Source organism: Platichthys flesus, chromosome 7 (genome assembly GCF_949316205.1).
Source record: "Platichthys flesus chromosome 7, fPlaFle2.1, whole genome shotgun sequence".
Classification (NCBI taxonomy): Eukaryota; Metazoa; Chordata; class Actinopteri; order Pleuronectiformes; family Pleuronectidae; genus Platichthys; species Platichthys flesus.
The window spans coordinates 17885081-17911555 of NC_084951.1; the positions used below are offsets into that span (position 1 = coordinate 17885081).

General features: G+C 42.0%; 1 protein-coding gene across 1 annotated transcript; it reads left to right on the top strand.

Moving 5' to 3' along the window:
* Positions 1 to 23867: 23867 nt before the first annotated feature.
* On the top strand, positions 23868 to 25039 carry LOC133957107 (potassium voltage-gated channel subfamily D member 3). The gene has a single exon (XM_062392540.1). It carries the CDS (start codon positions 23933 to 23935, stop codon positions 25037 to 25039), a length of 1107 nt encoding a protein of 368 aa, XP_062248524.1. The 5' UTR covers positions 23868 to 23932.
* The last annotated feature ends 1436 nt before the right edge of the window (positions 25040 to 26475 follow it).

A 26475-nucleotide genomic window follows, 5' to 3' on the forward strand; every position in this document is an offset into this window, starting at 1 on the left:
ATGACAATTTGCCTCTGGAGGCAATGGCGGTTATTTTTGGACTTCCAGTGTAGGCAGGAGATATTCACGAGGCTGTGATTTCTCAACACAAAACACAAACAGTGTTTTTGTAGGTGTTTCGTTCCAGAGGACATTTTGGGTAATCTTTGTCAACAGGTAAATGAAAAAGCTGATAGCCGAAGCATTTCGGTCAATGTGTTCCTCCTCTTTTGTTCTCCAAACCAAATACCTGCTGCGGGCAAACCAAAACCTGCTAAAATGTGATCGTCAACCTACAAATGGAAATGGACAGCCCTCAAATCCTGTTCCTTGACCCCATTCACCATCAGAATCTGCTTGTAGACATTACACCTACGCTGACCTTAGCACCGCACATGCCCATAACTCTGGTACTGTATATATTTTGTTCCATATTGTTGTTTTATTGTTTTTATATTGTTGTTTAATGTTCAGTGCACCAACGGACCACACCAAGGCAATTTCCTGTATGTGCAATCATACTTGGCAATAAAAATAATTCTGATTCTGATTCTGACATTGGAAATCAATCCATCCACAATGATATCAACAACATATTAATGATCTACACCTTAGTGATGATTGGATCTTCAATTTAAAAGTTATTAGCCAAACTGCTAATATCATATTTCCACCCAGCACCTCTGATGCCAATGACAGTCAACTATCGTATAGAGCAATTCCTTGAGGCACTCAGAAGCTTACAGCTCACCATAAGAATATTTGTAGAAACCAAATCTGAATCTTTTTTGTATTTGTCCATTGCCTAATTAAGATTTTGGAGAGGAAAACAGATTCCTACATGTTGAATTGATGTCGTTGGTGGACAAGCTCCCTGTCAGTTGTTGTGTGTGACACCAGACACCTTTGGGCCTCCTATCAGGTGTGTGTATTTGTGTGTTAGAGTTCTCTTTCCTCTGCTGGGACTCCGTCTCATGTTCCCTTGTCCTTAAGTGACTCGAGCAGTCAACCATTTCCAGCAACTATGAACATATAACACCAGAGGAAAAAAATGGAGCGATCATACTGGATGAGTAATCCGAAGGAAATTCACCTGGGTACCCGGGAAGAGGAAGACATTGGTTAAGTCAGCCATCTAAACCCTGAGAGGGAATTAACACTTGTATACTTAAATTCTCAAGTCTAAACCTACTGTCATCTTCTTATAATCCTTAAAGTACGATTGACCTAATTTGAATGGACATACTTCTGGGAAACACAGAAGTTTTAAGCCTTTAATCTTTTTTAAATCCCTTCCATTGCATTGTTGTATTTTTATACAGTTTGCCGTGTCTTATCTCTGATGATAAAACACCAAGTCATGATGTCTTTGAGAGTAAATGCCGTTTTCTCCCCTGGTCTGTGATAAGTTTACTGCTTTTCAGTCCTTCAGGCAAAACTTTTTTCAACCAACAGGCCTGCCAGGTAAGAGCACCCGGCCAGCTTCTGTCTCGGGAGAGCTACTGACAGTATAAAGTCTGAGCACAGTGAGCTGAGTCAGGACAAACCCAGGAGGCCCGGTTGCAATCCTCCTCATTGTGTTTAGCCATGATAATAGTGAAATCTCCAGGGGAGGAATGCAATCTCTACGTGATCAACCACTTCAGTGGGCCGCTGAAATTGACACCAACCCATGAGGTGCAAGTCCATTCGAATGGAAAAACATGTATTTCACCTTGAGAGTCGACAGGATGGGACGGAGCAGAACCCCCCCCCCCCCCCCACCGCAGTGCATCTACTCTCTTGACACGAACAGGTTATGAACAAACATATTTTAAGATTTATTACCAGGAAGTGGAAAGTGTTGACTTGGTGAAAAATTATTTTACTAACTTCGATTTTGCTGAAGTAAAAGTTTGTGGACTCAACTCCTCTTTAAAATATGTAACTTCAGCCATTAGGACTCTTTATTAAAATAATAATAAAAAACTTGTGTCCGAAATCACTCACTATTAACTATAAAGTGAGTTCGCCATTTTGTTCTGAAATGTTTGAATTCCCTCTAAAGTTCACTCATTGTTTCCCATAATGCATCAGGAAGAAGAGTGTACAACCGATGGTCAATAACCAAGCAATATGTTGCATCATGCATTGCGCCTGCAGCGGAGAGACAAACGGACAGAGGGCAGCAGGAACAGCCATCAGAAACAAGTTGATAATATAAATACACAATTCAACAACATATAGAACACAGCTCTAGTACTTTAAAGGAGACATATTGTATCCTTCACTTTAGATAAGAACATGTATCTGCTGGCCAAAAACAAGTCTAATGGGAACTTCATATTGTTCTGTGTTGTAAAGCACCACTAAAGCAACTAGCCTTCAGTTGTTATGCCAAGCTAAGCTTTAGTTTAATACAAACAGAAATGAGTGATGTATCAATCTTCTTGTTTAACTCTCCTCAAAAATTTGAAAAACTCAAACCATTCGTTTAATGCACCATAAGGGTTGATTCAAACCGAATATATGAACACACACTTTCTGCTGCTGCACTGGAGTAATGGATATATCAGTGATCTGAGTGCTTACACCCAACATGTCCATGAAATGGCTGGGAAGATTCCTGGCAACATAGGCACATGTTAATGTGTGATATGTTCTTTATCAATAAGTGTTCACTTGATATGGAACAGAACATCGCCGAGGGACAAAACAGGAATTTCTACATTAAGTCATGAATATTTCATCTCGGTTAGCCATTTAGATTGAATATCTAATTAAATCTCTCAGTCCCCGAGGGAATATACACAATGATGCTGCAATTAATTTGATACTTAAAGGCAATGAGCTGATAATCTCGAAACACACCCACTGGAACAGCTTGTGAATAACCATTTTGTGTATATGTGTATATGCATTGGAATCCCCAGTAAAAAGTGTGTAGAATTGAAAGAAAAAGCGCTAACCAGCCGCCATGATTAAACATTCATGTGACAGCAGAGATGAATAAAACCTTCGGCAATGATCCACCGGTCAAGCAAGCAGTAAATGTGGGCGTAGCTATGTGTCATAAGATGTCAATATTGTTGAGAGAGAGAGAGATTTCTGTTGCCTGACGGTGACTGACAGAAATACTTGAGTCGCCTGCCAGGTTGAAGAAACACAGCGGCCCTAAGATCTCTGTGGGAGAAACTAACCTGCGCTGTGATTCTTTACAATAAGAGTCATTCATTATGCATGCGTTCAGCTTTGAATATGGCAGCCTTAAATAAATGATGTGGCGACTGCCTGGCAAAGATAGCCAACGCTAAAAAGATGAAAGCTAAAGGGGAGCAACCGACAGACGGAGTTGGGGGAAAGATGATGATGATGTCAATAGTGAAGATAAAATCCTTATGAGTTACATACTTAGAAGGAATAAAAAAGGGAAGGCCAAGAGAAGCACAGACACTTTTTACAATTTACGTTTTCCCTTGAATCAAATAAAAGTTAAAATATTGAGACTTGTTGGGTATTCTAATTACTGCTGAAATACAGTATTATTTGTTTACATTGTCATATTTGTTTTCAGTGTCTGTCTCTACGTTACAGTGTGCGTTTGTGCGATTTGATGACACTACCCTACACACACACACTCAGTTTCAACACAAACCACAGAAGAAACATTATTTAAGACATTGCTTTTTCTTGATTGTCTAAAACAAAACAAATCTAAACTGCCAGAATGCAGAAATTAGGTAATTTAGCAAATAATTATAACGGAAACAATTTATATTCTTACGCTATTTGAATGCATAAGTGCAGAGGTCACAAGCAAGTAAGTGAGCTAAGAAGTTGGCTGATATTTTGGTGGAAGATGAGATGAATCTGCCCCGTCGAAAAACATGCTCTTAAAAAGGAGGGTGAGTATTGGCAAGTGTTCTATGGCTTATGCTATGGCTTATGCTAGCGTCAGCATGCTAACAGGGTACATGGTTATATGCCACATTTCAATCTTTAATAATGACAGTAAATAATCTGTAATAGTACCAACGTCTGAAAATGTGAACTCATGGTGGTGCCAGAGTGAAAGTCAGTAAAATCAGAGGGATAACATCATGTTTGATCGAATAATGAATAATCTTTTGACACTTACAAAATACAAATTGGGAGTTTTAAATGTTGAATCCCATGAGGAAGACAGATACAACTGTTACACTGCTTATAATAATGATAATAAAATATTCATGAAACCAAGTGAAATCACACTGATCACTGAGCTTAAGAATAACGATTCTATCGGGAAGTTGTTCCTCAAGCAACTACCAGTGTATTGCCTTTATACTTTTATGACATCCACAAGTCTCTCAGAGCATAATTCCAAAGCAATTGGCCTCTTTGTTCATGAACCATGACTAATGCTCAATATTCATGTGAGAACGAGAACGGAGTGATCAATGTGGCTCACAGCTTTGAAGGGTGCAAAGCAGCAAACTCCCTCCCCTCCTCCTCTTCCTCCTCCTCCTCCTCCACTTTCTCCCCTCTCTCTGTTCACTCCTCTGCTGCCGAGCCCTATGAGACGCATTTATCACGACTTTATTAGTGAAAGACCACGAGCACATGAATATTCTTTCCCTCACAGCTTAGGCGTTATATGATGCAATTTCAATACTGTGTTGTTTTCATTTGAAGGGAAGTGTGTGGATGAGCCACTGAAAAGTGTTTAGCAACCGGGTGAGGCACTGTCTTACACTGGAGTCATGCCGCCACTGGAAAAGGCTTGGGATCTGACCCACATGCAATTACGTTAAACTCAATGTAGAGGAAGTTGCATTAATTATGAGGCTGGGTGTTGAAAGACGGACATTGATGCATAACCAGAAAAACTGTAGGAACACAGGATTATAAAAGCTCTCGCTGTTCCCGCGCACACGTTTGCTCATCTCGCTCCCATGCTGCAGATTAGACATGTAGGCTCGCCTGCTGAAAGGAGGGCACTGTGCCCCTGATAGAAGACCCTGGCAGGATTTTCCAGTGAAGCCTCCTCTTTTCAGTTGAACCCCCGACACGCTGCCTGGATTACCTCACACTCCTCCACTCCAAGAGCTGCTGGAAGTGATTGCTGTGTGATTGTTGTGTAATTTTCCTGGGAATGGTGCTGGAATGGAAGGATGCATTTGCTAAAGGAGCAGTCGGAGTAAGGATATCTTTAAGCTCTCTCTCTCATATGCATATGCAAAGATAAAAATTCCCAAATAATCCCTCAGATGAGAAGGATTTTACACATGCGAATACATTAAAATAAGGGAACAAAATGTGCTTAGCCGCATGAATGAATGTGGAAACTTTCACAACTGAACATGGCCCTAATGTGTTTCAACCTCTGTATACATGCATGAAGGTTTTTGTGTGTACTTTTCTTTCTCCCTGTATAGTAGGATTTAAAGGGAGTGATAGGTGATGGTGGGAAAAATATGTATGGGTAAATTTAACAAAAGTAGCTCACTCATCAAGAAGGATTACATGGTGACGGAAGGAGAAATGCTATAAGGTTCTGTGAACTTCGAATATGCACTGCTTGTAAAAAAATATAACTTTGAAAGCTGGTGTCATGAGAGTAATGGATCTCTAGAGTCAAAATGGACTGGTGTTGATGCATCCCATGAATAAGGAATTAGCCCTGAACGTCGAGGAGGCAGCTGAGCGGTATCCCACAGAGGTCTGAGCCCAAGGGAGGTTCATCTCATTCATCATTAACTGCATCTTAAGGTGAATGAAGGCAGAGTGACCGGAGAGATGAAGGGAAGCAGGGAGAGTCGATCCAGGAGAGCGAAGGGGACAGATGAAGGCAGAATTGGTGGAAGATTGTTTTTCGGGGGATTGGGAAGGAGCTCAAGCTGAGAGAGCGAGATGATGTTGAGGATGAAGAAAAGATCAAGGACAGGAGGGAAGACTGAAAAGGAATCATGAATTAAAAGAGGAGGAGAGATTAAAACATGGATGAGCAACGGGAAGAAATGATAGCAGAAGAGGAAGCAGGTGAGAGGTGAAGGAGAATGTTTTGGGTGGAGGAGGTGACTCCTGGGAGTAGATATCTCCTTTATAAATCCACACTGACATCCATTAAATCACTCACACACACACACACACACACACAAATTACCTTACATGTCCTATATTTACTGTGGTTGCACGGACAGAATGCACAAGCGTTAAAACGCATTCACACATTGGTCAGGGTTAATAGTTTTTCCATATCAGATGGGTAACATTTATTAACTGATGAAACATGTGAAGTGAAGCGGAACCATCTCATCAGACCACACTTCAAAGTTACATGATTTTGTTATCTAAAAACGACAGGATTCCAATCGGAGGGACGGAGCTCTGGGGAGAGGGTGGGGGTGGCGGAGGGGGGGTACACAGTTAACATGCATCCGGTGACGTAGAGTCAAGCAGACATTGCTTTGTATGAAATGAAATCCCCTTCAACTGCGGATTTCATTAAATTAACGTAATTATAAATGGATAAAGTATGGGGCAGTATTACGATAGTTTGAATGAAAATAACACAACTCATGTCATCAGATTCAGATGCCAATGTTTCGACACTTCAGTTTAACTTGAACACTGTCCCCTGTCCCCTGTCCCCCCCCCCCCCCCCCCCCCCTCTGCCTGCATGTGTTTCGACAGAGGTAGTTCGACTAAATCAACAAACCAGTGAAATCAGTCAACAGAGGTAGCTGCTCAGATGGGCCGCCTGTTATTGATTTCAGGTGAAATGGGGATTCAGAGCATATATATGTATGTATACACATATGCAGTCGGGAGGCTAATTAATTCCCTGTTTACCAAGTCCAATTCTGATCAGCGTCCCAGAACTCAAGGCTGCCGCCCTAGATCCTTCATGCTGCTTTCCACCTGTCCGTCTTCAGGGTTTCCACATATACAGCATTAGAACTCGTGCCATCAGCAAAAATATCCAAGAAAGTGGTTCTCAAATATTGTAAATGATGACCATCTGGCTGAGGCTCATTTAGATTCTAAATTAAATAACTAAATGGAAAGGGACAAAGCCTCCTGTCTTTACTCTGCGTTCATTTGGTCCTTATTTGTTCATTTTATCTGAAAGCTTACAGATTTGCATGAAAAAGAGCAGAACCACGTGAACTCACGGGGGCAGTGTAGCCTACTGTACAAGCAAGACGACCATGAGACACGAGGAAGACATTTTAACAATGGAGGAACAACTAGAGGAGAGGAGAGGTACATTATCACAACCCCCTTCACTTTCGCCATGTTAGTTGTCAGAAACTCTCGACTTGGGCTGACCTCTAGTCGATGTATTGCTTATCAACAATGGCGACGTAAAGGGCGCATGGATGTACATTCATAGGTGTTGATGTTTTCTTCTTGTGCAAACGAATGCAACACTTTTCATTCAAAAAGGCAGCATAAATTAGTTCTAAGAAGGCAGCCAATGCTAGCTATAATCTTACCATATGTTCAAAAAGTTGAGCATGCAGTGGGTCAAACTTCAGTAGAAAAAGTCATTGTAAACACTTCCCACACTTTAAAGGAGAGCTGAAGCTGTACGTGTGTTAATGCTGCACGTATGTGTGTGCGTGTGTGCAGATGTGCCTCGGTGCAAAAACAGTGATGCATTGTTCGAGAAAGCCTTGCCTTTGATGTTGCAGAGAGGGAGCGTGTCTGCTCCGCAGTAAAGGGCAAATCAACTGATTATTAATCAGCGCAGAATTTTCTAATCACTCGCACCGAGACGCTAATAACACTCTCCTCCCTGACTTTGATCCCTTCTTCACTGCCGTCGGAATAATGCGGAAACTTAAGAGGAGCTGATGAAAACCAGACAGAATGTTTCCTTCGCTCTCAGTCCCCTCTAATCTAACAGAGCGAGATGGTGTTTGTGGTGGTGTGTGATTGTTTCTGATATAGGAACGTGGATCAGGTGCATTTTGTAATTAATGTGTGATGGGGCGATAATGCATGAACAAACACGTACAGACACAAGCAAACAAAGATCCAGGCGCAAAGAGAGACACAAAATCACACACGTACACACACAAACACACACACATGTCTCTGGCAGATTAAGTCACAGCTGCTTCATGGTCTGCAGCCTATTTCTGCTTTGAAAACAAATATACCATAAATAGATACTAGTCTATGTCACTTATTCAGATTTTTGTGCAGAATGTGTTGTTGTGTAGAGAGAGAGAGATAGAGAGAGAGCGAGAGAGAGAGAGAGAGAGAGAGAGAGAGAGAGAGAGAGAGAGAGAGAGAGAGAGAAAGAGAGAAAGAAAGAGAGAGAGAGATTGGCTGTCAACATCAGTTTCCTTCCTAGCGGTAAGTATGTAAGGCTGGATGACACATCGTAATGATTGGAATAATGAATAGAGGATAAACCAGCCTTGAATTTTCCAGCCTTGGTGTGACAGAGGTGATCAATAACTCAATATCACACCATGTTGTTAGGCTCCGCCTGAAGAGAAAGTGTCTTCTTCTCGCGGCATCAGACGCAGGCAGTACCACTGGGCTCCACATCGTTCACGCACTTGTCTGCCTCGTCCGCAACCTTCACAGAGAAAGCTCTTCATCTGACTTGTGAAGGAACAGAAGTGAAACAGGTGAGACACAACGATGAATCTAAGTGTTGCTAAGTGCAGAAAGGCTGTCAAATGAGTGATCAAAGCCAGATTGCTTTTTGTGGCTAAGCCTGCACCGTGACAGCTGCGCTCAGGTGTAGATGTTGTGAAAAGTATAAGCCATATGCAGCAAAGCGTTGAAAATATGGAGATGCTTCAGACTCATTTCTGCATCTTGCAACTCATATTAAAAACAAAAAAACGGGTCTTCTCATGGACCGCAGCATTGTGTCTTGTGTCCCTCCATGCTCCATCACACAACTAATGTGGCAAAGGATTGAATCAGCAAGCAGCCGAAAATGTAAGTATGCTTGGTCACAGTGTTGAATATTTTTTGATGCCTGTCTGATTTATGGAAATAAGGCTTTAGAAGAGCCTCCTGAATGCACTGCACTCCTCTCTCCTTCTGGGGTTAAGGACGAGAAGTGCGTTTTCAGCAGGAACACAATGACAGCCCAGCAAACCAAACCATGTGTAACACAGACTAAATGAGATTATGTCTCATCATAAGCAGATCCATCCACATTGAATACAGGCCAGCTCTTGACAAATTAGGGACCACTGTGTGTCCAGTTCTAACAATGGATGTCAAAGGGTCTTTAGATGTCTTGATCACATGTTGCCTTCCAGTCCATTCTCTTAATTTACACTTTTTCCTGTGCCCCAGATGAAAAGTGATGGAAAAAGATAAGCTATCCAGAAAATATCCCTCTTCCATTTCATAAATTACCATATCTGAAGTTATGATACCATTTTCACTGTTCAAATTAGATGTTTAATAGGTTTATAGAAAGTTTTGAATTATACAATGAATGTAATCAATTATAGAGCAGATGTTACATTAGCTGAGGCTGCCTGTCAGTCAGAAAGAACAAATGAATGAAGTGAATTGCTAATAATTGCTCACATGGTGATAAATAATAAAAACTGTAATTTTGTGTGAGGTAGCCGGGATTAACAGATGCCATAGAGTAAAAGAAACACCATCTGCACGGGACGGCGGCCATTTGTATTTTATTTTTGTGATTAATCTTACGCAAGCTACTGCTATCTCTGGATTGACCCCGTCAAAACGTTTAGAGCTGCACTCTCCCCCCCTCTCCGTCCATCTAAGTGAAGTCAAGTCCATCGATATTTATAAACTTTCTGCATTGACTCCATCTTCCTGGTTTGACCTCTGAAGCCACCTCGCTATAGACATCGCCAAATTAGGTTTTTCCTCAGTGACAGGATTGAGGGTTGGACTGAGCTTTCGCTGGTGCAATTTGAGTGAAGCAGAGAATGAGAGGAAATCACTGCTTAAAATGGAGGAGTGACACATCAACAAGAGGATGGATTCAGCACCATTGCTGATAAGCGGAAAGACAGTGATGAGGAACAGGAGTTTGCAAAGAGGGGAGGAAGATGACCCCTGTAAGGACAAGTTCACATTTTAATACAATTCTCATGTAGAGTTAAAGGCTGCAGGAAATATTGCACTGGCCACAAAGAGAGCCCATTCTTAAGTGATTTCAGGTATGTATGGAGGTTATTAGTGTTTATAGTTCTTTCTAAAGTCACATATGAGCTTTTGCTCAACCTTTATTTTTGCACATAACAAAGCTTTCATTAACAACAGTAAGGAGGTTTGACCTTCGCTTTAAACAGCAGAAAATAAAGAGCCAGTAAATCAATACACAAGCGGTAAACGGATAATGAAAAAGTGATAAAAACCTTTCCATGACAGCCATGTGGTCTTTCGGGAAGATGTTACATTTAAAAAAACATTCTCTATTTTTAAGGTCATATAACATACTAATGAAAAGTGCCATCATGTTTATTCTCCCTTTCCTCTAAACTACATATCTTATTTCTTGTCTGTCCTCTGCAGCTACTTTGCAAGTATTACTGGCAGCTATCTAAACCAAGACTGATGCACTTTGTTCATCCACCACCTCTTTAATGCAGATAATGAAAATGAGCCAGATGAGGGCGGCAGGGCTGAGCTTGTGTAATAGTTGGGCCATGGGCAGTTTACTCTGTTCTCTTAATTAGATCACTCCAAATCCCTGATGCTCCTGTCGGCGAAGTTTGGGACAACCTGCTCTAATTGCTATCATGCACAGATATGATAAAGCATATTTGCTGCAGGCTAAGGGGATTAGGATGCGCTCCATGCAGGGATCTTGAACCTTGGGGATATGCAGGAGGAATGGCAGGAAATGTTTACTGGAATGAGCAAGTTACTACAGAGAGTGTATATGGTAAGTAAGTAATGCAGCATCAATAGGATATTGAACCAGGTGTCTGATGAGATTGCTGAAGTGTTCTTACCAGCTTGAACGCTGAATTCACAAACAGAACCACTAAATAAGAGATATATTAATATATGTACTGTAGCTTTTCCTCTAATATCCCTCGTGCTCTTGAACGATGGATCCAACCTCTGGTCAATCACATTCTGGGGGTCTGAGGGGTTTAAATTCTTTAACACCACAAATGAGGTCACTGCAACCTTCAACACGTTGAGCAATACGTGGCTTTCTACAAATGCTATACACTATGTGTAGGGCAGTCAGCCATGTTAAAATGAAACCAGTATCCCTTATTCCTCAGGCTTGAACCGAACCATCGCGCCTGCAAAGTGGGGCTACAAATAGAAACGTTCCCCGCTGAACCACTGTGACCTGGACACACCTGAGAAAGCTCTCAGCCAATCAGCAGACAGGACACAGGCCACACAGAGGGCCAAACCCAAGGAAAAATGGGTCACATGCAACAATGTTAAGCAACAGGGTCCTTTGGCTCATATATATTTCATTTTTAATTTGATCTGTATACACAGAGTAAGACAGTGACTGGGCAGAGCAGGAAAATCCTTAGAAAGCAGCGAGGTACAGTGAGATGACATTTTCATAGAGGAAACGCTGGAGTTTGATTGATGGATTCTGACATTGACATTGTCCTCTCCATTTAAGTGTAAAGATTTCTCCGAAAGCTTGAACCAAAATAGAATAATTTTCCCTGGCCAGTATTCCCACTTGAATTCAACTGTAATGTATTCATTAGTCCGCAGAATCACACATGGCAGGGTTATGTTCCACCATATTAGCTATGTATAGAAAAATAGTGAGTAATGCATAATCAGAGAGAGCGGAACAATGTCAAAGCACAATTTGAGCATTCAAATTAAACACTATTGTGCGCACGAGAACCCACAACACATGCGCACAGACAAACACACATACATTTGAATGCTTCATTTATACTTTACACAGAGCTCATATGTTACGTACACTGGGAAAAAAGGAGATGTACTGGGGGCTGGTGTTGCCGTGGATACTGCAGAAGCATCTCCCCTCCCAGAAGTGATGGTGTGATTAGCACCGAGCTTCTCACCATCACCTCAGACCATCACTCTGTCTGCTGCGATCCTTAACAGCCATCAGTATCTGTCCTCTACTGCAGGACGACAGCCAGCTCTCCGTGAGTTACATTCCATCTTGTCAAAGTCACTCATAGCATTCCAAGACTTTTTGAGCGGCTAGATCCCAAGTGGCAGAAGCCTATTTTAACATGTGTTACGCGGCTGTATATCTTTGTCCCGGTGAATCATCTTAAATGTGTACTTTCACTCACACGTGTGACGGCAACACTATTTTTGTCTCGTTTGTTTTCTTGCTCTGTCTTGAATGCTAAGAGCCCCTCCCCCCCACCATCTTGTTTGATGCCCAGTGTACTGGAGAATGAAGTGAGAGGTGGACACACAGACGGAACAGGGAAGGAAGAAGCTCCTTACTTGAAAACAGCATATGACAAACCTCAGATCTTTGCATCCACTGACTGGGAAGGGTATAAATCATACTGTAAATAACTTTCTTTATCTGTCCTTCATCCAGCACTTGTCAGAATGTGACTTGCCCTTCCCTGTTTTGAAGAGATAAGGAACATGCTGTTTAAAAGACAGCTGGAAAAGGTCTGAAATATTGAATAATATATACGTATCAAAAATATGAAAAAAGAGTCATGTGAAAATATATGTAGATTGTCAGCAATTCTCTTGATTCTGCTCTGTAAATGCCTGCTGGGTTTGAGTTTTATTCTCCTTCCCCTGATGACTTTGTTAATAAAAGGCCAGGAGGCAGCAAACGGACCGGCCCTGATTGGTGATGTTCACCCGTATTAACCTTCAATGATTACTTCTCATCACCAACATTAGGATGCAGTGGAGTTCCAGGTACTACATCATCATCCGAGAAGATTCCAAACCCCAAATACAAATAAATACAAATCAGCACCCTTGAATAGAGCTTGGGTTAATTAGACAGAAACTGTGAGCTGTAATTTTGTGATGCTCAAGAAAGAAGCAGAGAGTATCATTCTGCGGCCCTTCCTCTGCGTGAAAGATTTCCATGACCAAACATCTGCAAAGTGATTTGTGTGGTCCTGGATATTTACTGTGTTCGATTGCGTATGTTTGGTAATTGGATGCACAGGAACCACTGGAATGAGAATTGCATGCTCTATTAATCTCATTTAGAAGAGATGAGTCACACAGACAAGAAAAGGAGAAGAGTGAAGAAACATTATGCTCTTTTCACCTTGAAGAAGTTATGTCTCACATAAAGGATTTATTCCCTGTGTGTATGCTTCTTTGCTTCCTTGTTGAATTTGGTGGTGGCATTCATAATTTCAAGATTACTATGTCACAAAGAGATATGTGGGCTATTCAAAACTGCTTTGCATGTACATTATCCCATCACCACATTCACCAGTTATTGTATGGATGCTAGACTTGGTATGTTTTTATTTTATTATTCCATTATTATTATTTATTATGACACCTTAGACTGCATATAATGATCATGACTTTGTAATTTGTTTTCAAAAATGAAACCAATCTTACCAGATACGAATAATATGAACTACCTCAAATATAAAAAAATCTTATTTGATAAAAATGAATTCACCTCTTCTATTGACTTTTTAGTTTGGTCTGTCTCCCATCCATTAACATGGAGGATTTTGAATGTATGACCATTACAGAAGCCATCCAGTACGTGGCGATCGAGATGCTAAAGCTTCAAGTTGTCCATCTTTATACGCAGTCCATGGTGGACTAATTAAAAACGAAGGTCTTTGCCAGGAATGGGGGTAAGACTTTAACGTGTGCCCTGCAGGGTGGTAATGTCAAATGTGTCTTCTATAGTGTGGCTGTTTTGGGGTTTAAATGGCTGAGACGTCTAACACAAATTGATTCATGGAAAACACAAAAGCAAAAGTCACGAAAGCCAAAACAGGAAAGCAATAGTCGAAAAAGATTACGTAACAACACAACTGCAAAAAAGCCACAAAAGTAAAAACAATGTAATCACAGTAATATCTAATCAAATGTTTAAACAAAATACCACATTAATCTGAACTGGAAAATCGGTATAGCACTGACACTCTAAACAACATGTCAAGAAATGATGTTTATGAGACAAAGAGTGATCATTTATTATTATTGATCACTAATGATCACTCATTGTCTCTGCGTTTCAATTCACCCGGATGGAGGTATAAGCCAATACGCTTTGGTGGTTTTTTAATAATTCAAGCCCATTGAAATAAAGGCCTTTTACACCTGGACCTGGATTCTTCATGCCATTATTTAAGTTTGCCATAATTTTTGACACGTATTCCCTTCTATGAGCAACATTACGTTTTTAGAGGTATGCTAGAGAAGAAAAGCCGTTATGATTCATAATCTAGACAAAATTAATGTCTGTGCTGAATTTAATGACAATATCTCAAATAGTTGTTAAGCTAGAGACAGTGAAACAAAGGGACCAACACCTTTGTTTCACTGTCTCTAGCTTGTTTAGGGGCACAGAGCTGGTGTGGCTTAAAATATCAAGTTAGAAGTCAGTTCACAGGCCTACTTGTTGTTTTACCATCAAATATTGACAAAGACATAGTAAAGACTGAAGCCAGTGTCAGAACTCTTGTATTATTCCAGCACTACCTGAAGGTGTAAACATTTTAAATGGTAAGTGGACTGTGTTTACAACCAAGTGCTTTTCAGTACAAGTCACACTCACACTGCGCTACTTTATGCTAAACACAATGTCAGCGCAGCCATTAGAGTAAATCTTGATGTTAAGTGTCCATGGACGTTTCGGAATGCAGACCGGAGAGGCAGGGCATCGATCACCATCCTTGTGGTTTGTGGACGACCCACTCTACCTCCTGAGCCACAACCGACTTTTATCAGTTTTAAATTATATACTGACCGCTTCCCCTTTTAGACCCATCAAAAAATTTGTATGAATGATCCGTGAAAAGGTGTTAAGATTGAAAGTAGATAAAAATCCCTTCTATTTAATTCCTTACAGTACGCTGCCTGTCAGATGGATGTGAGTGTGTGCGTGTGTGTATGTGTGTGTTTGTGTTTGTGTGTGTGTGTATGTGTTAGTGTGTGCGTGCGTGTTGCTCTGAAAAGGTTAGCTGTGTGTGTGTCCCTCTGGCTCTGTGTTCAACACTGACTGTGAGTGATTAAAGGAAATGTGTGTCTGTTCAATGTAAATGTGGTGGTAGGGCTGTGACAGGTATATGACTGCTTGGCCCTATGAGGACATTTATCCGTGGAAGACACAATCCTGAACAACCTCCACTGTCAGACTGCGATAATGTGACCAGGTAAATATTCAAAATACTTATTAAAACACTTCCTTTACTCTAATACCACAAACAGGTCGGTCAAATTCTTTGCATGTTTACTGCACATATACTTATGTGGATATTTGACTTATGATTTGCTACGTCATACAATCGTAATGCTACGTTCCAGAGGAGACTTTTCTTCTACTATTCAGCTGTGGATTTTTGTCACCCCATAGCAATGCAGAGTTAAGGTTCATAAGAAGTTCAACAACCTAAGTTGGTTATCAGAGAAAGTGCACCTTTTACCTCCTTGGGGAATGTGCTTCAGTGGCATTAGGGTTTCCAGATTTCATGGATTTTATTAGGTACACTATGTAGAGTTATGTGCAGGTGGGTTTAAATGCTGTCAGGGTGGAGATCGTCTCCATACTTCTTTCAGATGAAGGTGGATTGTCCCATTCAGCTGAAGGGTGAACAGTAGAGTAACAGAGGTACCTTTCAGTGAATACGTGCAACAGCTGCAGTGATTTAGTTGAGGTTTTAAACCCACGTTGTTGACACGGTGCTCATACCTGGAGAGAACCCCCCATGTGTGCCTCCATCAATCACAGCCACGGGGCAGGAGACCCAGGGCACCGAAGGACAACAACTTCGATATAGCTGCACTCAACTGAGGAGATACTGGAGGACAAGCATGTGGTCATGGCCTGTCGTCAATGCAAACCCATTCCTTGTTTGTCATTCAGATACTAGTGTGTGATTTAATGAATAATTCTCAATCTTATATTTCGCTTAAGATTTTCAGTAAGAAAAAAGCTTGTTTTCATATCCATAATGTATTTTAAATCATGTTCTGGTTGCATTATAATACATTCATCAAACTGTTAAGGGGATGGGCCATAATGATGTGTGAGCAACACTTCAAAATCAATTAAAGATGCTCTCTTTCACCATGTCAGCATTTATGGTCTCTCGAAGTTTAAGGCATAGTGTCAATTAAAAAAAAAACCACATTACTCTCCTGAGGCAATGACAGAGAAAAATGAAGCTACCGCCCAGTTTTATGCTCTGTTTATCAACAGGACATTTTGTTATAATTAATTTTCGGGCATAAAGGATACACAAACCTGTCCCTTTTGTAGGTTATTCAAATGAGTGGCCTTCACAACAGACCACTTAATCAACAGAACTGACAGGAGAAAGATTAAAAGGCAGAAGCAAAAAATGTGCGATTTTGAAAACATGGTACGGTCGTGAAAGAGGTTTTTTAATATTTAATTCTTGATTTATGAAGCCCCAAGCTGTTAGACTTTGTTGATGAATTAAGGTTCCTGTGATCATACAAATACAGAGAATCTCAATCCTTATAACCTGCTCCTGTATGGCCTGCTGTGTTTTTACAGGGAGGTCGAGCGTGTGTAGGTGCTAGACTTTCTGTGTGAGTCAGTATATGTCTAGAATATCAACAACCTCTTTACACTTCTGACTGCTGTGGCCCGAGGAGCAGAGTGATGAAAGAGAAAATTGGGAATACACAGTCAGAGGCGAGTTTCAGGGCTTTTCTCCCAGCGTCCCCGTCTGCGGCTGAAATTTATCCTCCAGCCTGTATGCTCAATGCAAACTCAGCATTAGCTCTTACATAATGCAGCCATGAGCACAGCGGAAGTAAATCTATATGAGCAGTATCACAAATTCCTTTTATTGGCACAGTCATCAAATTTATGTTTGAGCTGCAACAAATTTTCAGCTCCGAGCCACAGCACTTGAATGACAAAGGGAAATTCAGCAGTGCCTTTCCTAAAATGACTATGATATACAATCAGATAAAAAGTTGATTTAAGTCTGAGTAGTAAGAGTATATAAAGATCCTGGTCTGGAAACACTGCTCCCCTGCTCCCTTGGTGAGAGCCAACGCAGTCTGGGCATCAGTCGACAAAGCGTGACAAGTCACAGGGCTGGACTGGTCTCAGGATCTGCTGTCTTAGTCTATCCTTGCGCTGGAAAGGGGCCAAAAGCACATCTATGACCGCCCCCCCCCCAACCTCCTCCTCCCTCCTTCCTCGGGTCTGGCGGCCTCTCTGAACAGTAGACAAAGGGGCTGCCAAGTCAGAGCTTGGCACACCAAGGATAAACTCCACCACAGTCACAGACTAAATCCCCCGATGGAAGATTTCAGACACCTGATGGGGATTAGACAAAATAGGGATGCAGGTTTGTGTGCAATAGTTGAATTCTAGCAAACAAACAAATGCACGACGAGGGAAATGTCATAACAAAAGCTTCTGCGTTTACTCATGTGTCGAAAGTGCATAAGAGGGACACAGGGATTGCAAAGTTGAATACGTTGTTGTGTGTGTTTGTGTGTGTGTTAGTGTGTGTGTGTGTGTGTGTGTGTGTGTGTGTGTGTGTGAGTGCCTGTCAACTTCGAGTTGGCCATCAGCAGTCAGGACTTAGCAGCGATATCAAGGCAACGGCAGCGAGAGTGATATAGGAGGGAAATTAATTGCCACCTTTAGCCCGGCATTTCGCTCAGTAAACTGTGCTCTTTGGGGCCACCGAGGACACTTCTCTCACAGTCGAGGTTAACAGTTGCTCCAAGACACCAATGCATACAAACTACACCAGTTGGGGAACAGCGTTATCTGTTAAGAAACCACGGGCACTCATGAGACTGTCCCGTAAAAAAAAAAAAAAGTGGTGTGTGCCGGCAGCTTATTACGACCTATAGTTAAGGGTTTTGGCCGACCTCTAGCCACCGTAGTAATGAAAGTCAGATGATGTAGTATATAGGAACAATGTGAATGTCATGAGGTGAGTGGGACTTTCACACAGGAGAAAACTGTTTATTTCCTATTGTTGTGTCTTTTAACCATTACTGTTCTGCAGTCTCCTCTAACCTTGAGGACGATATTTTAACCCAAACCATGATCTTTCCATAAACCCAACCCAGTTGCATTTGTGTCTAAACCATGACTGTGCCATAAGCTTAACCACGTGTTTATAGCTGTAACCCTGAAGATGAAGGTCTGATAAATCTGACATCACAAACAACCTCTCATTTGGGTCGGAGCTCACATAAATTATTCAAAATGTTCATAAGAATAAAAAGCAGATCATTAGATACTGTTATAATGACATGACTGATCTACCTGTTGAGTGTTGTGTATATACGTGCTGTGTTTTCATTAGAGTGCGGTTCGGCCGCATTTTTCTGTCTGAACCCGAGAGAAAAGTAATTGAATTCGACACATGGTTATTGCTTTGCTTTGGTTCCCCGATTATTGACATGTTCAGTGAAAGAAAATCAGCCCAGCCAACGAGACCGACGAGAACAGAAATACTGTTTTAGATTTTTATCCCGTCCCAGTAGGCACATGGTCAGGAATCGATCGGTTACAATGGGTCTCAACGGGCCCCAACAAGCACATGACCATCTGTATTTATATATTGTAACATGCAAAATCAAAACAGAGGAAATGACCAAGCCTCAAAGAAGTTAAAATATTATTTGTGTACAAGTCTGCTGGACTTCAATGATGAGTTGGACCAAAACTATGCAGACAAAAAAGTATTTCTCTTTTTCAACAATAGATAAATGAGATGATAGACACCACTCTTATATTTATACAGGCAATATGTAACGAGAGCCGCCATACAGTTAGCTTGACTAAGCCTGAAAACTGAAAACAAGGTGAAAGACTTGGCCAAGCTTTGTTCAAAGGTTAAAAAACATCTCCTTACAAGCACTTGCTCCCAAACATGTTTAATCAGTGTTCTTTTAATCGTTTCTTAACTGTTATTAAAGCCGTTTTTTACAGATAGGCCCTCAACACACAAGCTTCAAAGTCTATGCTAAGCTAACTGACTGCTTTAACTTCAAGCACCATTGGACAGAGAGGATTGAGATTTTTTTTTTCATCATTGTCGTGTCTCCAGATAATTACAGAGGGCAACTGACCATGAAATGCAACCCACCTTGTGACATTATTCATCAATGACATTTGCATTATTGGAATCGCTCACAAGGTTGAAAATGGAACAGTGTCTGGGGGCGCATGCAGAGTGTCTCTCTGTGTTTATGTGTGTGAGAGATCATGTCTGTGTGTGACTTTGTGTGTTTGTTTCTCTTGATGGCCACTTTCAGTTCAAGGGGGGGTAGGAGGCTTTTTTTAATGAGGTGAGGTCAATTGAGCCGTTCCGTATTTCATCACAGGGCCATGTTTTCGGATTAAACAGAGTCACAAGCTGTCTAGTGCTGTGAATGTGAGGATGAATATTTGCCTGTGTGTTGGCCCTACGATATACTGCAGATTTCCAGGGTGTACTCCACCTCTCACCCAATCTCAACTTGGACTAATTTCAGCCCCCCTGCCAACCTCAATGGAGAAGCGGTACAGATGGTGGATGGATGACTAGAGGACCTTAACTGACTAGAGGCTCATTCAAAACAAGCAGCAGCACTTGAACGTTCGAATACACATTGTGGATGATCCTGAGATCTCTGATCTGATACCCTATTGCACACACTGTTATACACCTGTGCAGGTGGCGCATTAGAAAATGACTGCAGTCTCTCCTCCTTGGGTGTTAAGAGGTAGCCGTAGCAAGTGAACAAGCAGCACTGTGATTTATCATCTCTGATGACTATCTTGTGTTACTAATCATCTCGGTCAACATGTGTGACGCCGAGGAGTCAAGGTGCAAAAACCTAGTTTGCAAGGAAAGCTTCATTAATTTGACATATTTACTGTTAATCCCTGGGCAGGAATTGAATATAAAATAATCCTAGTGATGTTTTCACAAGTGTGTTTCATCTAAATTGTACAAATTGCTGTTTTCTTTACCCTTGAAAGAGGGCTTTACATTTAAATGCTTTACATATACATAATAGTGGGTCCTCTCTACGGAGGCCACCATGTTTTTTACAGTAGACCAGACTGGACAACATAAACACCTTTAGAGTTTTTATGACTCCCACTGGTTATCTTTCATGTTTGAAGGGGAGGGTAAGGTGCAGTGTATTCCATTTTGAATACAGCCAATTGTATTGAGGCGGCGAAATAAGAGGGGCAGAGGATTCTGCATTTTGCAAGTTAATAGGAAAACCTTTAAAGATACAAGTGATAATTAGATATTTCCCTGTATACTGTCTCTTGATATATTTACTATGAGTTCTATTGAATAATTCTAACATACCTGCCAGTAAGGAGCAGAGGAAGGAGAGGATTATCATGCATGAGTGAAGGGAGAAGATGCAGGAGAGGAAGTTCAGAATAACCATGAATTTTAAAGATATTTACGCTAGGTTCTCTTTTTCTCATCTGTGTCGTAAACAGCTGAATGGCACACGGTGGTTCTGTGGGGGGTTGAACACGTATGTCTTTAACAATTTTTGCTTATCTTTTAACAAAAAGATAAGCATATGCGTTGCAGTCTGTATGTGAACCCATTGGTATTCTGGTGGAATATATGTATCAGAGGGGTTGGATCCCTGTTGACTCAATTAAAGCTGTATATTGTTCTTTAAACCATCCCTACTGTGGGGACACTGCTGAGTGTGAATATAAATATATAAAACCATATATTATTCTCCTGAGAGTATGAGCTTAAGCATCAACGGCAGTTTCACATACTGCAGACTTGATTGACGTGTTTCAGTAACGCACTGGAAGAGTCAAACTGGATCGACTCCTGTTTATCAATTATCATAAAACGAACCAACCACGTACAATAACCGTCTATATCACTCGCCTGCAGGAGAGCATAAAGTTACTTTACCGTATTTTGTGGTATAGGTCTGTATAGACTCAGTGATTTTTTACTTACTGTACATACTCCAGCTGCTTCTCGTCAGAGCAGACAGCTATTGCTCTGAGAGCTTTTCCACCGGAGCCCTTTTGTTTTACTTTGCTTTCATGAGTAAACTTAAACGTAGAGATGATTACCAGACTCCCCAGACCCCTGGAAAGAATGCAAACAAAACATGTCAAGCTCAATCCCTTCCCACTGAAGAGATACAGCAAAAATACTAGTTTAGACCTTCTTTTATTCTTGATTTCTGTGTGGGTGGATACATATTGTCAGGTCTACTGGAGCTCATGTTCTCTGTTAATTAATGTATTATACTGAATAAAGTTTTGGGTCTGGCATCCAGTGTGTCTCCTTTACCAAGACCTGACCTATACCCAAATATACTCAGTCCATGGAGTCAGACAGGACACTGGGTTTCTGCCACAGGTCTTGGTTCTCCGTGTCAATATATTGATTACCTGTGGATCTAAATGAATCTGAGCATCCTCAGTGTGAGCTCTCATGGGAGAACATGTTTCTAAATTATCAGCCTATTTAAAAGATTTACATTAGCTTTTTTTTTGGATCTATAATTGGCCAGAAAATGGTTTGGTCCATCTACTGTATCCCTCAGCTGGGCGGTTCATTGAATCCAATGCTTAAGTCTGTTTTGGTTTACTGTATATTTTGAATCAGATCTACTAATATTCCGACTGCTTCGATTGGATCTCTCTTCTTTTCAAATCGATTTACACAGATTGGATTTGGACAGATATTCTACTGATCCATTTAGCTTTTCAACCTCAGAGTTATACTGGCTTTCAATGACTGACTGGTGTGCTCTTCATACCATCATCGTTGACAGCAGTAGGAAGCTGTTTTCAAATAAATTACTTTGCATTTGCTCTGCACCACATGGCACACAGAATCTGTTGAGGACAGATCAGCCTTTATCAGTACCTGACATTTCCGTCAATGGGACTTAAAAAACAAGAGCTAAACTGAAGTAAATTTTTAACATATGGGCAGAAAAACACTCTTAATATATAGTTGTTTTATAACTGCAGTTTACACGGAAAAAAAGACAATATGCCGTATCGATTTAGGAGCTGTGGTGACTTGTTTTCACTGCCTCATAGTGGCCGATAAAGTTATTTTAGTAGTTGAAGACCAAGGGGCGCTTGTTTGAGGTTTGAGGGGCTCCTGGGATTTTTTTGGCTACGCCTCTGTTTGGGGGTGGGGGGGGGGGGGGGGAATATCCTGTGATAATGTTGGTAATTTGATTTGGAGCTAGAACATAAAAAACTACATGGATGGTTAAATGTAGTCTGTGCGTTGTTGCTGGATGAGGAGAGGATGTGCAGGGGGGAGGGCATTTTTTATTTTGGTTTTATTAATTTATATATTTCAGTGACTGACACCGTGCGCAAAACGTCGTGCGTCCTCATTGAGGTTTTCCCATTAATGCGCACCGAGAGAGAGTGAGGGAGAGAGATAGAGAAAGAGAGAGAGAGAGAGAGAGAAAAAGAAGAGAGAGAGAGCTCCTCCTTCTCCTCCTTCTCCGTCTCTTCCCAGCACTCATCCCAAACACGCCGGGGTAAGACGGTCTCTCCGCGGAGGAGTCCTCTCATCACTGCCCCCCCTCGCACCATGGGAGCTGAATTAAAGCGGCTGTGGTACGTACTCCGGTACTTTTCCGCCGTCCCCTCCTCAGCAGCGGCAGCAGCAGCAGCGTCAGTCCTCTGATGTCCTTCTGCTCCCCGGCACATAACTTCTGTCCTGGTGTTTTTTTTTTATTCCTTCATAATTCCAGACACGCTGTCAGAAATAACCCGACCTCCGACTTGAGAACTAAACTGCTCCGGAAAAAGAAGAAGAAGAAGGAGGAGAGCGTGTGGGCTCTTTCTGTTTGTTTGGATGGAGAATTAGGAATCGGTGAGTTGACACAGTGAAGCGAAGAAAAAAAAAAAAGCAGATGACATTGTTTTGATGTTTGTGTCGCTTTGGATTGGGCCATCTTGAGGCTTAAGTTGTTGATTTGCCTTCCAGAGTTGCAAATAAAGCTGGTTGAGGATGAGGTTTCATGTAACCTCATTTAACATCGTGAGTTTCATCCGACTAACCACAAACGAGTCTCTGTAATCCTGCGTAAAACAGCTGCATCTGCACTTGTCTAGTTTGAACTCAACAGGTTTTGGATCTCTCGTTGAATCTCTCTCTCTCTCTCTCTCTCTCTCTCTCTCTCTCTCTCTCTCTCTCTCTCTCTCTCTCTCTTACTTAAGAAGATTAAATCCTTGTAAATTCGCCTCTTCATAGAGAAGAGTTTGACAAATATCTCCTAGGATACCAGATTGTTTTGCAGTTGCTTGTCTTGCCTGCATTCAGTTTTTTAACTGTAAATTGCTTTTTAGCTCGAACTCAATAGAGTACAGGACCTGAGAAATATAGCCTTAAAGTAATTGTAGGGGTGATGATGCTTATTGGAAATCGCAGTTTAATCACATTAAAACTCGCTGTATCGAGTTGAAATTAATTTTCCTATTGTGCAGAGTAAAGGTTTCTGGCTAAATGTGATGCTAAATTTCATTTCCATGAAAGAGACATTTTTGCTGTCTCAGCCTTATCAGAGTCGTGTTGTTCATTTTTGACTTCACGCCAATTCCTTTTTTTCTTACTACGTCATTCGGTTTCTTTCTGTCCTTCAAACAGCTCAAATCCTCTTCCTTTTTTTTCTGTTTTCTGATCCACTGCTCTCCCTCTCTTCCCCTGTCATGGTCATAATAGCACTTTTGTGCTCCATGTCCTCACAAACTCCCTCCCTCTCTATCTTTCTAGATGGTGAATGAGCTGAATTCAAGCTGGTAGTGAAGGTGCTGGATTTGTCCCCCCCTACGCCCCAAACCGGACACAGTATGGCGGCAGGAGTAGCGGCATGGCTTCCCTTTGCCCGGGCGGCAGCTATCGGGTGGATGCCCGTGGCCAATTTGCCCATGCCAGTGGCGCCTGCTGAGAAGACCAAGCGGCGGGAGGAGCTTATCATTCTTAATGTTAGTGGACGGCGCTTCCAGACATGGAGGAACACGTTGGACCGCTATCCGGACACCCTGCTGGGCAGCTCAGAGAAGGAGTTCTTCTACAACGAGGAGACCAAAGAGTACTTCTTTGACCGGGACCCTGACTTGTTCCGCAGTGTGCTCAACTTCTACCGCACTGGCAAGCTCCACTACCCACGCTACGAGTGCATCGCCTCCTATGATGAGGAGCTGGCGTTCTTTGGCATTCAGCCAGAGATCATTGGTGACTGCTGCTATGAAGAGTACAAGGACAGGAAGAGGGAGAACGCAGAACGTCTGATGGATGACCAGGAGGACAACAAGGACAACAAGCCGCCCAACATGACCTGCAGGGAGACCATGTGGCGGGCTTTTGAGAACCCCCACACTTCCACCATGGCCCTAGTCTTCTACTATGTCACAGGCTTCTTCATCGCTGTTTCTGTCATCACAAATGTTGTGGAGACAGTCCCCTGCGGCTTGGTACCCAACCAGAAGGAGGTTCCATGTGGCGTACGCTACACTGTGGCCTTTTTCTGCATGGACACGGCCTGCGTTATGATTTTCACCGTGGAGTACCTGATGCGCTTGTTTGCTGCGCCCAGCCGCTACCGATTCATGAGGTCGGTCATGAGCATCATTGATGTGGTGGCAATCTTGCCCTATTACATTGGCCTGGTGATGACTGACAATGAGGATGTGAGCGGCGCTTTCGTGACCCTCCGAGTTTTCCGCGTGTTCCGTATCTTTAAGTTCTCCCGTCACTCGCAGGGCCTGCGCATCCTGGGCTACACGCTGAAGAGCTGTGCCTCCGAGCTGGGCTTCCTGCTCTTCTCCCTCACTATGGCCATAATTATCTTTGCTACGGTTATGTTCTACGCAGAGAAGGGTTCAACCTCCAGCAAATTCACCAGCATCCCAGCCTCCTTCTGGTACACCATTGTTACTATGACAACGCTCGGGTAAGAGCAGAGCACACACCTCTTTTATGTGCTTGCGAGTGCTGTGTGTCTGTGTGTGCCGATGTGTGTTTGTAGTCGTGTCTGTTATGGGTGAGTAAATGTTTGATTATGATACGACTTGAAATGTGTGTCTGATGCTGTGGCCCAAAAACCTACAACTGCTGCAGGAGCCTGCGACATCCTTTCCCAGACATACTTTACAAACTTTGCACATCAGAGAAGAGGCTACAGAGAAATGGCAGATTTCTGTAGACCCTGATTCTGTCCCCCCCTATGTTTTCACAACTGAGTATTCTTCTGGGGGAAAGACGAGTCATTAAGATCTTCTCATTATGTTAAGTCCGCACCTTTGCCTGACCTTTGTGCTTCACCTGTCAGAGGGATGAAGAGAGAAAGGCACATGAGAGAATGTAAAAATACAGAAATGGATAGAAAACAAACAAACATAGATTGTAGCATTGCTTTCATCTCTCTCTTGCCCTGTGGTTAGCTGGGAATCTTCTGAAACAGTGATTTAGCATTTTGAAAGCCCCCTCCTCCTCCTCCACCTCCTCCTCCTGCTCTTTCACTCAGTCTGTGTGAGACACACCAGTTGCTGGCCTTGAAAATGTGGTGCTTCGTTGTACAAAGGCTCTGACGCATAATATTGAAACGCTCTAAGTTTCTAAAGGCAAACCAATTGTTGCTGCCTTTGAATAACAGGTAGAGATAATAATTATTATAAATATACAATTTTAAAAGACATACATGTTTCTGTATGAGACCTGCAGCCCTGAGCTCTTGTTGTTGTCATTGTTTCATGAATGGGCTTTGATTGATGTTTATAAGATGAACATGTCAAGCGTTTTGGATGCATTGATTTCTTATGTCTCCAGACCTGTTTTCCCTCATTTTTTACATCATCGTATCGGTCCAGCAGTCATTTTATGGCGGTGAGGGAAACCACACATACATCATAAATTTCGACACATTTCACACACAGCGTTCTGTGATGCGGCACTATGAGGCCTAATGGTAATGTGTTTTACGAGTGTCCCCTGTTGTGGATGTGTGACTCAGACTGAGAGGCTGACAAATTACGGCATCCTGCTAAATGTCAGAGTCATGGAGGCCGTAAATGGCTCTGAGCTCATTGCTGTGACACACTTGGCACCCTGTCATCCCGCCCTGCCATTTACAACCAGCCCAGTAGATCTGGTGTTGAGCAGTTGTTTGGTTCGGGATTGATTGTTTGGTCCGGGGACATTTGTATAGCCACAGCCTTGTGGACAATAATGTGTCGTTCTTTGCTCAGCTGTGTGTTAAATTTTGTGAATGTGCAGCAGCTTGTGTCGCCATGCCTGCCCCGTATACTCTCTACACTGTCTCTCTTCACCGAGATGCTAAACCAGTCTCCTGTTGCTTTTACAGTAGGATTGTGGAAGAGGAGGGTTTGTGTGC